This window comes from Rhinatrema bivittatum, chromosome 5 (assembly GCF_901001135.1).
Source record: "Rhinatrema bivittatum chromosome 5, aRhiBiv1.1, whole genome shotgun sequence".
Lineage (NCBI taxonomy): Eukaryota > Metazoa > Chordata > Amphibia > Gymnophiona > Rhinatrematidae > Rhinatrema > Rhinatrema bivittatum.
Window position 1 is genome coordinate 54002050 of NC_042619.1, and position 16475 is coordinate 54018524.

General features: G+C 44.2%; 1 protein-coding gene across 5 annotated transcripts in view; it reads left to right on the forward strand.

Moving 5' to 3' along the window:
• Positions 1–16475, forward strand: part of AMOTL1 (angiomotin like 1) — a 232295-nt gene that overhangs the window by 183829 nt on the left and 31991 nt on the right. For all 5 annotated transcript variants that reach the window (XM_029602369.1, XM_029602367.1, XM_029602366.1 and 2 more), the window contains exons 6-7: positions 3174–3319; positions 13375–13524. In XM_029602369.1, the coding sequence (XP_029458229.1) occupies positions 3174–3319; positions 13375–13524 (296 nt within the window). The remainder of the gene's footprint in view (positions 1–3173; positions 3320–13374; positions 13525–16475) is intronic.

The window sequence follows — 16475 nt, forward strand, 5'->3', positions numbered from 1 at the left end:
TTAAACAGACTGTTTTAGACATGAGAAGTCTCTGGACGTCTGGAAGAATGCCAGGTCAGGTTTAATATTCTGACACTTGTTTTCAGGGTTTTGAGGGGAAATTGAATAAATTAAGTTGGCACCAGCCATGGAGACAATTGTGTTTTATTCAAGACAGGTTACTTGAGATTTCATTGTTTCAAGGAGGTAAAGGGTGCAAAAGTTCAGGCTAGAGTATTTCTAATAGCTACATCAATGCTGTGGAATAAATTGCTACTTGAGATAAAGCAGGAGATAGATTATCTAGCCTTTTGCAAACAAAGTTAAAACCTGGCTATTTCCAGGATAAGTTGCTGTGTAGGAAGAGGCTATATGTTCGTTATGACATTGATGGGAACGTTATGATTGGTGGAGAGGGTGAATCTGTTCAAATTTTATATGTCATGACATTTTATGTGTTACGTTTTTACACTGCGTTATTGTTTTGATTGTACACTGCTTTAGACAGCCCGATTAAGGCCAGGAAGGCAGTCTATAAAAAAAAATAAAAAATTGTGAAATAAATAAATAAATGTTGGTCACATGAGTAGCGTGGCTGCCTCAGTGAGAAGGTCTGTTTTAGGGGAAATAAGAAGAGAACCTCCTGCTTCCATTATGCTTTCTTGTGTACCATTATATCATGTTATGTTGCACAGTAGGGGTATTGCATTTATGTTTGGGGCCAGTTTTGAAACCTTTCATCCTCTGTTGTCAAACAAAGAGGATGAAAGGTTTCCCCAGGCTAAACCAAATGATCCTTCTGAAGTAATTCGGGGTGCAGCTGAGGGACCTTTGGTCCCCTTTCAAAGTAGTAGTAATGCCTCGTGTAACGGCACTGTCCCTAGTCCATTCAAAATAGCAACAATTCATCCAATTTTGAAAAAGTCTAATTTTGGGTCTTGCTATGCTGGGAAATTATAGATCGAGATAAGCAGCTCCAGTCCTCAAATGCTGCAAGTTGGTTAAGGTTTTCAAAATATCCCCACAGAATATTCTCAGGATGCATTTGCATGCACTGTCTCCATTGCATGTAGATGTGTCTTATGCATATTCATTGTGGATAGCCTGAAAACCCAACCAACTTGCAGCACTTGAGGATTTGAGTTGCTTATCCCGACCTATAATTTCCCAGTATAGCAAGACCCGCTAGATATAGTGGATTTCAGCAAGGCCTCTGCCATGGTTCCTCATAAGCAACTTATAAACAAACTGAACAGCCAAGTTATGGGCCCTAAAGTGATTGACTAGGTTAGAAACTGGTTGAGTGGGAGGCAACAAAGGGTAGTGGTAAATGGAATTTACTCCGAGGAAAGGGCGATTACCAGTGGTGTGCCACAAGGATCAGTCCTTGGGCCGGTTCTCTTCAACTGTTTTGTTAGTGATATTGCAAAAGCATTATTGGGAAAGGTTTGCCATTTTGCAGGTGATACCAAAATCTGCAACAGGGAAGATACCCTGTAATGTGGGGAAAACAAGAAGAGATCTATAGGAAAGTCAAGGAAAGTCTAGAGTTTGGCAGGTAAGCTTTAATGCTAAAAAAAAAAAAGCTTTCATACATATAGGTTGGAAATGCCCAAGGGAGCAGTACACTATACAGCAGAGGTGTCCAACTCTGGTCCTCAAGAATTACAAACAGGCCTGGTTTTCAAGTTATCCATGATGAATGTACATAGGATAGATTTGCATGCATTGGCTTCCTTGTATGCAGATTTATCTCATGCAAATTCATTGTGGATATCCCTGAAAACCAGGCCTGTTTACAACTCTTAAGGACTGTAGTTGGTCAGCCCTGGTTTAAGAGGTGAACTTCAATGCACAAAACAGGAGTGGGATCTTGGAATGATCATATCTGATTATTTGGTTATTCAGAATTGCATTTCAGCCTCCACATACAGCATAATAGCTAAAAATTGATGGAACCCAGCTTTTGAACTTTTTTGATTAATTTAATATGTTTTTGTTGTAGATTTGAACTTTGTTTTAATTATGATTTAACCATGTTATGTAATTCTTTTTAACCTTATCGTAAACCGCCAAGTTTGTACACCAGATTGATGGTATATAAATAAATATATTATTATTATTTAAATTAGTCAAGCAAGTAGGTAAGAACATACAACTTGCCATACTGGGTCAGACCAAAGGTCCATCAAGCCCAGTATCCTGTTTCTATCAGTGGCCAATCCAGGTCACAAGTACTTGGCAGGATCCCAAGGAGTAGATAGATTCCACTCTGCTTATCTCAGGAGTAAGCAGTGGATTTCTGCAACTCCAGAATGTAAGGAGGAAGGTTGGATGCATAAGGAAAACAATAGTCAGCAGGAAAAAGGAGGTAATATTGTCTTTGTATAACCTCATTTGGGGTACTGTGTACAATTCTGGATACTGCACTCTCTTAAAAGGATATAAGCCAAATAGAGATGGTCCAGATGGCAGCTACTAAAATGGTCAACAGTCGTAAAGCATATGAGTCAGGCTTAAAGATCTAAACATGTGCACCCTGAAGGAAAAGAAGAACATAATCTAGGCATTTAGATAACTCCAAAGAATAAATGCATGAGAGATGAGCCGCTTTCAGCGGAAAGGAGGCTTTGAACGAGGGGGGGGTCCTGGAATGAGGGTGAAAGGGAATAGACTTGAGAGTGATCTAAGGAAGTATTTCTTTACAGAAAGGTGAAAGACTCGGGAAACAGCCTCCCTGTGGAGGTGGTGAAGATGAGGACCATTGGATGAGTACAGATGATCTCTGAGGGATAGGAAGGGACTTTAAAGCTGAGCAGGAGATGTGGATGGGCAAACCAGACCTGCTGAATGGGCTTTACCTGCCATCAGATCCTATGATTTTTTTTTCCTTTCTAGAATTTCAATAAATGACACTCTGTTTCAAAATGGTACAAGCAAGCTCACTTGCACGCTTTTTACACTTCTGAATTGCTCAAAACTTACATTTCTTCTTTAATATCCATAAGGTTGAAACACTACATTTGTACTGGTGATATTTCACAGTCTACTAACACTGTGAACACAGAAGTACCTTAGTAAGGGACATAGCTGCTGCTCTGCATGGTTTCTTTTTAAGTTCCTGCCAGAGTTATCCTGGTTTCCGGGAGGGAAGCGGTCTGATGCAACCAGTCTTGGTCTTGTCTCTCTTCCAGACAAAGAGCACTTGAAGGAGAGAGAAAAACTGGAAATGGAGCTGGCAGCAGCACGCTCTGCCAGCGAGGATCAGCGAAGGCACATTGAAATCCTAGACCAGGCCCTGAGCAATGCCCAGGCCAAGGTGGTGAAACTGGAAGAAGAGGTGAGATGAGGGCATTCATCTGTCTCCTGTTTTTATTTATTTTTTTTTTTTAATGAGTACTGAATGGGATCATTATTTCTGGCCTACCTCAGCCAGCGTGAGTTCACATCATTTTCAAAGGCATCCTTTACCTTCAGCATGTACTTAGCAGAGATGAAATGCACCTACCACTTACTCCTGCTGCTAGCCTCCTTCCCCCCTCCAATAACTTTATTTTTTTTTTAACTTTTTATTTTGTTACCAGACAACACACAAAGCCAAATTTAGTAAATTCTCAAGCCATACAGAGCAAACTATTATACAATGAAACCCCACTCTACACTTGCAGTCAGTCAGAATTATAAACTTTCCAGTTTGGATCCAAGATCTGATCATAAAATGACCTATCTCGAAGTATGAAAGTTAACTTCTCTAATAAAGCAGCAGAGTGTACCTGGGTTTGCCAGTTTTCCAGGGTAGGAACAGATTTCCACTTCCATGCAATAGAGAAACAAGCAGCATGCAGCAATTGCTGTTATCAGGAGCTTTTTTAATTTCCTGAACACTTGGTCTCCCCATAACCCAAGGAGACATAACTCTGGAGTTAGAGATAGGGCACAGTCCACGATTTGCCTTTTAAGCCAACCAACCCTCATCCAAAAAAGCGGAACTATATGGACATCCCCACCATGTGTGCAGGTATTTGCCCTTCTGTCCACAGCCTCGCCAACAAAGCGGTGACGCAGAAGCTGAAAATTTTGAGAAAAGCACTGGATATCTGCAACTACGCATAATGAGCCTCACCATGAGCTCAGCCCTCTTTGCACGTAAAGAAGACCTGTGAGCCCTTGTCTATATCTTTTGCCAAACCCTCCTCTCCAGGTGTAACCCTAGCTCACTCGCCCACTGCCTCTCAACCTTTAAGGTGAGCTCTAAGTTAATATAAGACTGAGTAATCGCTTGATACAGCACCGAACATACTTTCCATTTAATTAATCCCTTCATGAAGCATGTTCCACTGGGATAGGTTGCACCCAGTTCCAACCTTCATTCCCAAGTCTGACCAGCACATTTTTCAGATGATCATATAGATGACCTAGGCAATAGAGTTCGACTCCCACCATTGCTTAGCGTGGGGACTAAATGTATGAATCATTAGTGCTGGATTTTTCCAAAAGGGAGAAAAGGCCAGAGAACCCTAGCCCTTTGCACATTGCCTTCCAAACCCTGATCGTGCATGCAATCAGGGGACAGTTACGGCATGCCCGTCTACCCCCAGGAGAGATGCATTTCTCTGTTATCGATGAGACTAGATCCACCCCTTTCAGCCAGGTTTCTCTCAATAGTGAGTCAGGGAGAGGTTTGATCCTTAACTAACCATGCAAATATCCCTACCAATTTTGCTGCACAAAAATACACATGCAGGTTCGGAAATGCCATGCCACCCCATTCCTTGGGCCTCCACAAGGTACTTAATCTCACCCTAGCAAGTTTGCTCTCCCACAAGAAGTCCAAAAGCATACTATTAATAGAGGTAAAGAAGCTATTTGGAAGAAAATAGGGTACATGCTGAAATAAATAGAACAAATTGGAAAGAATATTCATCTTCACCATATTAACCCTTTCTCCCCACAAAAGGTAGAATCCCTTCCAATCCAATAAGTCTTTCGTAATCTTCATAAATACAGGAGCATAATTAAGCTTATATAGTTCCCCCAAATTATCAGGCACATTGATGCCCAGGTACTTAATATATGACAATGCCTTTTTGAAGGGAGAGGAACATCCTGGGATATCCTCAGTCTTACAAGATCCTATAGGAAACACTTCAGATTTTTATAGTTAACTTTATACCCTGCTACCGACCCAAATGCTCTCAATTCAGCCAGTAGTTCAAGACCCGATTTCTTAGGGTTAGTCAAAAACAGCAACACATCATCAGCATTTAAAGAGATGAGATGCTGCTTTCCACCCACACCCACACAAAAACCCTGTATTTCCAGGTTAGCGTGTAATTTCACTGCAAGGACCTCTATTGCCAAACCGAAAAGCAACGGAGACAATGAGCAACCCTTCTTAGTGCCCTTCCTGATAGAGAAACCCCCCAACAAACATCCATTAGTAAGGATCCAAGCCTTAGGCTTATCATATAGTGCCCGGATCCAACCACAGAACTGTACCAGCACTCCATATTTCTCAAGAATAGTAAATAAAAAGTACCATCGAAGCCTGTTGAAGGCCTTTTCAGTGTCTAAGCTGATTATCAACCCTGAAATTTAATCTCGCATAGCTAGAACCATTATGTCGAACAATCTCCTAGAGTTATTCACTGAGGTACGACCTTTATTGAAACTGGTTTGATCCAATCCAGTTAAAGACCCCATGCAATCTTCCAGTCTAAGCTGCAGTACTTTTGCCAGTATTTTCATGTCCATATTCAACAAAGATATGGATTTATACGCTTCTCACTCTAAGGCGTCCTACCCTGTTTATGTAATAAGACAATCATAGCATCCATTAAGCTGCCTGTCTGGTCCGGATGCACCTGCAGGTAGTCACATAGATATTTAAACAGACCCACCAGCTCTGACAAAAAACTATTGTAAAAATCTACAGGATAACCATCTGGCCCTGAGCTCTTCTTACCCAGAAGGCGCTGGATGTAGAAATGGGCACTGCTAATTTATCCCGTTACGACTAAGACAGGCTTGGCAAGAATACACCTTCCAGATAATTAAGGATTCCCTCCTGAGACCCCCACATCTGCATCTGAAAAAACTTCCCTAAACCTCTCATTAATTGCCTCATTGGAACAAACAACTGTCCCATCAGACCTCCAAATACCTGAAATCAACATCTTCTGGTTCCTTCGCCTCAGAAGCTGAGCCAACATGGCCCCTGCCTTGCTCCCATGTTCATAGATCCGCCGTCAAGAGTAACACAGTCATCTGACCACACAGTTCTCTTAGATCTGCAGTTCTCTTAAATCTGCCCTACTCCTTTCCAACACTTGATACGTCTGATAGGATCCCGTCCTTTTATGCTCCCTCTTTAACTGGCCTATTCTCTTCTCTAGGGACTGCTCATGATGTGTTCTGTCCTTCTTATGAAATGAAGCAAAGCTAATAATCCGCCCCCATAATACAATTTTCAGTGTTTCCCATAGCAAAACAGAGAAGTATTCGTTAGAGTTGTGTATTTCAAAAAACTCTTTAACCAGCTCTTTTTCAATGCACAGAAAGGTTTTGAGCATAATAATAAAGTATTTAACCTCCAACTTTTACCCGCCAACTGGGTTACGCGTATTTTGAATGGCAACCAAACCAGATTATGGTCTGAAATATAACTAGCAAAAGTATCGACCAACCCTACCTTGTCTGAAAACAATTAAGAACACAAAAAGAAATCAGTTTGACAATAGACTGAAAATGAGGTGAGAAACAGGTATAGTCTCGTCCAAAGGGGGTTTGCTCCCTTCAGACATCAATTAAATCTAGGCGCATCTGCATACCCTGCAGTGGTTCAACCGATCCACCCAACTGCCATTCCCCCACCCCCCAAAGATCTGTCCTTACTGGGGTCTAGGCAGGAATTCCAGTCTCCTCCCATTACAATGGGGAAGGCAAAGAAAGCCTCAATTATAACCAGCAAGTATGCATAAAATTCCATTTGGCCTACATTAGGCCCATATACATTGGACAAGACAAAATGCTCACCATATAGGAAACATTCCAGTAGCAGATATCTACTATCCAGATCTTTCTGCACCTTATGCATCCCCAAAAGTAGAGCTTTATGAATAAGGATACAGATACCTCTACTGTTTGAGTTAAAGTAAGCCAACTCAACAAGCCCTACCCAATCCCTCACCAACTTGGCATGCTCCACATCCAATAGATGAATTTCCTGTAGTAGGGCATTTGGGCCACTTGTGCCCCTTTCTTTTTAAGGTAGCTGAAGATTCTACTTCTTTTAATTGGGAATCCAATACCTTGCACATTAAGAGCGATAAGGTTAAGAGAGACATTAACCATAATTTACTACCAAACACATAATTAAGCTCCATCCCACTAGCAATTCATGGCAATTGCAGTCATCAGGGTTTTAAAATTGAAAATAACCCCCTTTTATCCCAACTTTCCAGCCAAAAAAATCCTACCCACCTTCCTTTCCCCACCCATTCAAATTCAACCCCAAGAACAACCCCATCCAGGAGCCCTTTTAGAGATAATCTTAGGATGACCAACCCCAACTCTGAACCCAACCCTCACCCCCTCCAGAGAAACCTAGGACAGGTGAGGGATGCCCTGAGACCAGCCCTTGTTTTCGAAATTCAACCCACCACCGATTCTCTCTATTCCGAAACCAAACATCTAGACATTATCCACTGTACTACCCCCTCTTGCAATACAAGAGTCCAGGATGTCTTGTCCATTGCCCACTTCCATCATCCAACTCCAAAAACAGTTCATCTCTTCTCCTCAAATGGACACTGCAGCCCCTGCCAACTGGACAGTCAAAACTGGTAACCTCCATCCATTTGGGCCCTTGTCTCATCCTTTGCTAGTGGCCCACTTCCCCTGTGCCAACCAACAGGTCTGTAAGAGAAGGATTTCTGAAGAGCAGTGAGCAAGAAAAATATCTGAATCCCAACACCCCCCCCCCCCCCCCCCATTATACTACCAAAAAAACCCAACCCATTAACCCTCTCAACCCCCCCTACCCCCAACTATGCTCTGGAAGCTGAATAGAATAGTATAAATGACAGCTATACCTCCTGTCTTTTAGGAAAATATTACAGTTTAACTCTACAAATCCTAATTGAAAAATAAAGCCCTTAGGCGCTCTTCCTAAACTTTTAAACAAAAAGAGGAAAGGATATCAGGCATCTGTTGAATTAAGAGGCAACCTCCAGAGTACCAACTGCAGCCCTTCTGATTTTTTGCAGCAATGCTTGGGATGTCACACACCACCGACTTTCCTTCATGTGTCACATGGAGACGAGCCGGGTATAGCATTGCATATTTAAGGCCTTGGTTTCTCAGCTCACACTCGATCTCAGCAAATTCTACTCGGCACCTCTGTGCTTCCGCTGAGTAATCATGAAATATAAAGACGAGCTGGCCCTTAAACCTCTGCTCCTTCTGCTGCCTGCTTGCATCCATTAACTGGCACTGGGCTCGGAAATTGTGCACCCGCAGAATAACCACTTGAGGCCTCTTATTCACTTTAGTTACAAGGGCCAGGGCTCAATGAGTCTGATCCAGCTTCACCTTGCTGCCTTTAAACGAAATGTTAAGTAGCATCGGAAATCACATGGCAAAAAAAGGCATCCACATCCGACCCTTCTGCACTCTCCAGCATGCCTACAATTCTCAAATTGTTTTGCCGATTTTGATTCTTCAAGTCATCTTGCTTCTCGACGGTCTTTTTATGCGCTCTCTCCAGGGTCTCAAGGTGCTGCCGTGTGGAGGTAAGCGACATTTCAAGCTCCTCCACGCAATCTGTGATATTATCCAGACGGGCTGTTGTTTCCCCAACCGTGGAAACAACCTGCGACTCCCGGTCAACTGCCGATTCGAATTTAGCATCGAGGCTTGAGTGAATCTGGTCTCTCAGCTGTTCAGTCACCACTCTTACCGCCTCTACTCCATCCACTCGGAGTGACCGTTCGGCCATATTGTCTTCATGAGACCCTGACTCCTCGCTGCAAGTCGTACGCTCAGCCGCTGATGTTCTGCGGGTGCGTTTTGCCCTTATCGTTTGGGCCCCCCCCAAATCATCAGGAGGAACTTCTTAGCCACCTTATCTGCCATGTTTAGCTCGCCGATTCAAGGAGGTAAAGCTGCCAAAAATATCTCGGGCTGGGAGCGGGAGAGACCTGCGACTGCTCAGTGCAGCTGCATCACGTGACCACCTCCAATAACTTGTTTTGAGGGAGGCAGGGTATGGAGTGAATGAATTCCTTCTTCCCTGATATGTGTGCTCCTGCCCACCCAACCCATGCAGCTCTTTCTGTCGTCTTCTCCGCTCTCTGCCCCGCCTGCTGCAATCCAGCTTCCCTTCCCCCATCACCCAGGTCCAGTCCTCACCCCCTCACCCCCACTTATTCTAATTCACCACCCCCACCCACTCCCTCATTCACTCTCCTCTCTTCCCCCATTCAACCACTGCTCCCTCCCTCTCACCCCTTTTCTTGGGGATTGCAATGGGAGGAAGGTCTGAGGGGCCTGTATATTAAAGGATTTCTCCCTTGGGACCTGTGGCCCTATATTTTAGTATAATACTTGGACTAGAAGTATTTCCTGCAGGTAAGGCATAAGATGTCAGTGATGTGGTATTAAGTTTTTATCTGGGGTTCTTGATACTACCACTTCTTTGTCAAGATGTTCTCATTGCTAACAGTTTATTTTTTTTTTATAGAGGCTATTAACATCCCTACTGTGTCTTGTGAGATACTCTTGGTTTCCAAAAATAATTTATCAAGTGATAATTTAATAGCCCATGGGAGCCCCTCCAGCTCATCACTGTTCTACAGTGGATGAATTTTTAAAACGTTGAGTAAAAACACAACGAATCTTAAATGTTAAAATATCTTCTTCTGTAGATTTGAAGGTAATTTGGGGCTGTTTACTAAAGCTCATTAGTGCATTGATTTTAATGCAATATTCACTAAAGCAGAGGTTCTCAAACCAATCCTTGGGCAACACCTAGCCAGTCAGATTTTCAGGATATCCACAGTGAATATGCATGAAGTAGATCTGCATACAGTGAAGGCAGTGCATGCAGATCTAGCTCATGCATATTCATTGTGGATATCCTGAAACCCTGACTGGCTAGGTGTGTCCCGAGGCCTGGATTGAGAACCACTGAACTAAAGGGCATGAAGGCCTTAGCAATATTACATTAAAAGATAACAGAAATCTATTCATCATCCCCACCCCAGTTCTTCAAAGGCCACTGTGGGCTGATGACCTCGTGCCCCCCTCTGATCAGGAGCTCTGAGCCCCCCCCCCATGTACCCTCCCTATTATTTCTGTACCCCATCAGGTGTGGAGCAGGGGAAATCCTGCCTCCTCTGTTGGCTACCTTCAGTGCTTCATAGTCTGGCAAAACCTATCAGCATCTTTGTGTAGACTGAAGCTGGCTGGCAGAGGAGGCTGATGCGTGAAAACACCGATCTCTTTCTGCTGGCCGATGGGAGGGATCGTCATGGGGTGGAGCAGAGAAAGAGAGAGGCTGCTTTTCTGGGGGGGGGGGGGGGGCGGTTATCCTAACAAAAATAATATGAATTATTCCTCTGTCCCCAAACAAAACCACTGTCATGATAAAATTGGATTCCTGGTTATATTGCTAGTTTGCCGGTAAACTAAGGGGACAATATTCCAAGCAATCTCGGTGTGTTGAAAAGTAGTGATGAGTCTAGATTGCTGTATTTGAAAATTGCCTGCTTCAGTGTGGGTAAACGTACGTGGATTGTGGGTAAATCTGGGAAACCTGTTTTGAGCAGGATTGGGAAACATCGTGCCTAGCTTGTATTTTCCAAGCTATGCAGGTAATTTTCCAGCCAAAATCTGCCTGCAGAAAAAGCAGGTGCAGAGTTCGTGCGTCCTTTGTACCAGCATGTAATTTCTCTTTGAGAATTAGGTACGAAGTTCCCCCGGGCTTTGCACCTGGGTGGCCATTCAAACATTGCATCCTAACAGTGCAAAGACAAGCTTATTTTATCTATGTCTCACATCACTTCATATTAAGATGGAAAATGTGGATGATCGTTCATGAAGATAAGAAGTGTCCAACACACGGCCCTTGGGCCAGACTCCAGCTTGCATGTGGTTCCTGTGCAGCCTGGACCTTAACTCTGGAGACCGATTCTTCACCGACCGCCACCAGAGCAGCTTATAGCTTCTGACACAGCGCAACTCTCAGAGAGTGTGAGCCATTTGTTCCCAAAACTCGCGCCTTACCATGAGACCGTAAGAATTAAAAAAAAATAAATAAATGAAATAACCTGGGAGTTCTGGCTCTTCTCTGAGAACTACGTGGTATTGGAAGTTCTCAGCTGTTCCAGGTCAGCATTGATAGCAAAGGGAGGTGGGGACTGACAACCTTGCTTTCTACCTGGGGGGTTGGCTGGCTAGCAGGCTGGGGAGGGTAGGGGAGCTGGCTGGCTGGCTGGCTTGTAGGGAGGGATGTGATTGTTGAGCTGGAGGGCGTGAGACAGGGGAACGATTTGGGGAGTGTGTGTCTATGAGAGAGAAAGAGAAAACATGCATGAGAAGGGTGAGAGAATGGATGGTGAGACAGGGGGCAAGGATGTAAAGGGAACTGAGTAGGGAACAGGACACCTGCATCCCTTCTTTCTTTATCCTGCATTATATCCGACAGATCCTGGAACATTCTTTTGTTTTCCTCATTCCCTTTCTGTTCTCCAGATCCTGAAACCTTCCTCTCCCCCAGTCTTCTCCATTACCCATCTGTCCTCCTCCTCCCATCTATGGTCCTCTCTTTCTTTCTCACCTCCCTTCCCCTCCCCATCGCCGGGCTTTCTCTCTCTCTCTCTCTCTCCATTTCTGGTCCTCTCTCCCTCACATTTTCTTAACCCCTTCCCTGATTTTTTCTCTCTCTCTCCTTTCCTCTACCCTTCTGAGCCCCGGCCTCCCTATCTCTGAGATCACCTCTCTGTGTTGATTCTTGAGATCCTTTTTTACCAGTCAAAAAAAATCCTCAAAATAATTTATACAGACACAAAAGCAAGGTTGGAACATAAAAACATAAGACGTGCCACACTGGATCAGACCAAGGGTAGAACTGGAAAAGTCAGCACTTATACCCTGAGAGTGAGGTACAAGGAATAGATCAGCTATTAGGGATCTGCTGGGTACTTGTGATTTTTATATTGTACGATAAAATTTGCATTCTTTGATATTAAAATATATGCAAACTCTTGGTTATTTTAATGACCATCTTTCTGAAAATTGCTCACCAGCCCTTGTGAATGAAAAAAAAACTTAAGTGTGATCCTCATGGTGATAAAGTTGGACAATCCTGCTGCAGAGCAAACTGGCCAAGATACTAACAGAGTCATATACTGTAGCTATCCTATCTTTGGTCCCACAAAGCAGACCGGAAGACGGTCTGTCGAAGCCAGAAGACAAACAGAAGCAAGACAGACCAGTCGCCTTAGCTTGAAGATATTTATTGGCTCATATATTTAAACAGAGCGGCTACGACAGGGACTTGTTTTTTTTTAGAAAATGTTGTACCTTTTTAAAAAAAAAAAAAATCGGTATGAATCAATTTTGCTAGATGCAATTTCTGATCTTTTTTTTTATCAGTAGATAGGTTTCCAGCAAGATTCAACTCCAAATATTGTGCTTTTTTCAACTCTGCCGTTCAAAAGATTTTGCACAGCAGAAAGTATCTCTACGATAAAAAAAGATCAGAAATTGCATCTAGCAAAATTGATTCATACCAATTAAAAAAAAAAAAGGTACTGGTCTATCTTGCTTCTGTTTGCTATCCTATCTTTGGCATTCTCCTTTTTGTAAGGTCACACCTATGCCAAACTTCCGAGACTATTCTTTCATTTTCTGCATCTGTGAAACGCTCTTAGTTTTGCTTTGGTACTATAGTACGTCCTCCTGGGACATCACGGCTGTCTTCATGTCTGCCGCCGCTCCCGTTACCTGCCTCTTCATGATGACCGTGCAGAGTAGCTTATTGTATTATCTGTACAGCACGGCTTGCATGTATTTACAATCTACAAGAACATCACAGAAACTGCATTTACTTTCAAGAGAGACATAGTATGAAAGCCAAAAGCTGGATAAAAATGTGTTTTGTCCTTTTTCTATTTGCCTTCGCTTTTAGGCCATGACCCATTTGCTCAGTCACTTCTTTTTTTTTTTTCCTGTTTTAATCACTCACAGGCACTCTGTGCTTAGCTCATGAAGGTAAATGCAGTAGCTCCATCAGTCTAATGCCCCTTGTCCTGTACACTTATTTCCCCCCCCCCCCTTTAAATTTGTTCAGCACTTCTCATTCATACCATGGCTTTGGCACCATTCTTCCAGTTACGGAAAAAGCAAGTGTACGTGGAAAAGGTGGAGAAGCTGCAGCAAGCACTGACCCAGCTGCAGGCGGCCTGTGAGAAGCGGGAACAGCTGGAGCGGCGGCTGCGCACCCGCCTGGAGAGAGAGCTGGAGTCGCTGAGGACGCAGCAGGTGAGCTGTCCATTGAAACTGGATGGTTAGCAGGGCTCTTCAGTTAAACTGCTCCTCGCTTTATCGATGTACCTGAGTAGACTGGACAAAAAAAACAAAACAACTAAGCTTTAAAAATCCTAACTTCTTAAAGGGGTACGTTCACTTAGGAACTGCCCACCCACCCCCCCCCCCCCCCCCCCCCCCGATCCTGTGACTCATTCTCACCATCCCCATGTAGGATTGTGCGTCGCCTTCCTGTTTCCTCCGGCACTAATAGAACTTAAAAAAACAGAGCTCAGATACTGACATTCATATCTCTGCACTGTTTGCCTAGGGAATGAGAGCCTTGCACAGCTTTTTTCCAACCTGTGTCACTGGAGATATGCAGGCCCATTAATGTCATCTCAGTTTTGTATTACGTTCCAGAATTTATTTATTTTTTTCCATTTTTCGGTTGTTGAATGTTTTTCTCAGTTTACTTTGTTTCCTGAACCAAAAAAACAAACAAACAACAACACCCCCCCCCCCCCCCAAATAAAATGGAATCTAAACTGATCTCCCTGAAGTCTTCCACCCAGTCCCACCCCTCAACAAAGATTCAGGGCCTGGGCCGAGCCCAGCCAGAGCCAGCCTCAGCCCCTCAGCCCCTCTGCCCTCCTGCCCTGCAAATCCAGGCTCATGGCCTGGGTCTACCCGGCTGCGCTGAGCCAAGCCCAGCCGGGCCCTCCCCAGACCTCTCTGATAGTCCCTGAAATAAGTGCCAGGGCCAGGACCTCACCAGTCCCCACTTAACCCTTCTGTTGGGGGGGGTTCTCCAAGAAAGGGGCAGGAACGATGCTGGTTCACTCGTGCATCCACTGAGCCCTTTAAGAAAAGGCTCTGGCTGTCTGGAGGATAGCGCTAAAGTGACGTCATGTGGTACCTATCTCAGGTGCAGCCGGCACCATTATGATCATTTTGGTGCATCCTTCAGGCAACCGATACCATTTTTTTTTTAAGGACTCGGTGGGGGCAGGAGTGAACAGGCATCACTCCTGCCCCTTTCTTGGCGATCCCTCTGAATGGAAGGGGTAACCCCGGCCCAGGCACATATTTCAGGGCTATTGGGGGGGGGGCCAGGGAAAGTGCCGGCTGGAATTGGCAGCCCCGCTGAGTAGGCCTGGACCCTGAGCCTGGATTTCCAGGGCAGAAAGAGGGTCAGAGGGGCCAGGGCAGTCCTCAAGTCTTTGAGGAGGGTTGGAAGGGCTCAAGGAAGCCATTTTTATTAGGGGGCACAAAACCAAAAATACCTGAAAATTTTCAGGTATTTTCGTGAGAGAACCTTTTTTTTTAATTTAAAGTTTTATTCAGGTTTACACATCAACAACATTCCAAACAATTGCAATCTGAAGAGGTATAACAAGCGCAAATGAAATATATACAAATAACTGCGGATAACAGAAGGAATGTACTTCACCCCCCCTCCCATATGTGAGAGGCCATTTTTGGTTCATTCCGAATGGAACCCTGCTGGTTTGTTTGTTTGTTTTTTACACTCTGAAAGCTTCTTGCTGCTCCTTTTGGGCTTCTAGCTCAATCAGAACTGACCTGACCTGACCTGGGCAACAGTGCTTAAGCTTTCATTCAAGCTACCCATGCACTCTGAGCCTGGCCACTTGATGTCATTAGATTTTTAATAGAAACCATAGAATTTGAGTACCAGAATGCATTGGAATGGGAGCCAAAGACTAAAAACCAAGTTTCATAACTTTGTGTGATAAATACTGATACACAGGTTACAAATGGAATAAAAGTCTTATGAAATGTCATTTGAATAAAATGCAAGTTGAAGAATTTGCTTAGACGTTAGTAGAAATAAAAGCCTGAAAATGCTCGTTTAATCTCATTTCTCGTTTGATATTTGTGGCAAAGTTAAGTGTTTCCAGTTTTAGAAAGCACCTCCACACCTCACGATGGGTCTAAATGCCCACTATGCATCAAAAATCTAGGGCGGTATCACCGTGCTACAACCAAAATATGCAGCATGAACCACTAACTATTTATTTAGATTTATATTCCACTTTTTGCAGCGCTTCAAAGTGGATTACACTCAGGTATTGTAGGTATTTCCCTATCCCCACAGGGCTTACAAATCAAAATGCACTAAGGCATTTTTGCATGCATTAAGGGCTTATCTCCTGAAAGGCCTGTTTTATTAGGTTTGAAGCATGAGAGAGAGAGAGAGAATTATGGCTAGGTGCTCTCAAGATGGTTCCCCAGTGGTTGACACATGTGATACTTATTGCATTTTGATAAATCCAGGCCTAAGTTTGTACCTGAGGCAATAGAGCAGGGGTCGGGAACCTTTTTGGCTGAGAGAGCCATGAATGCCACATATTTTAAAATGTAATTCCGTGAGAGCCATACTAACTACAACCCCCCACCCTTCTGACTCCCCCAAGACCTACCAAATTAATTTACTATAACCCCCTACTCTCCTGATGCCCCCAAGACCTGCCAAATTAATTTACTACAACCCCCCATCTTCCTACCCCCCCCCCCCCCCAAGACCTGCCAGAAGTCCCTGGTGATCCAGCGGGGGTCCAGGGCTCGCAGACAAATCTTTAATAAAAAAGTAAAAATCTAACAAAACCCCCCACCCTCCTGACGCCCCCCAAGACCTTCAAAATTAATTTACTACAACCCCCCACCCTCCTGACGCCCCCCCCAAGACCTCCAAAATTAATTTACTACAACCCCCACCCTCCTGACCCCCACCCCCCAAGACCTGCCAAAAGTCCCTGGTGGTCCAGCGGGGGTCCGGGAGCCATCTCCTGGACTTGGACTGTCTGCTGCCAGTAGTCAAAATGGCGCCGACGGCCCTTTGCCCTCACTATGTCACTGGGGTCGACCAATGGCGGCAGTAGCCCCTGTGACATAGTAAGGGCAAAGGGCCGTCAACGCCATTTTGATTACTGGCAGCCGACGGC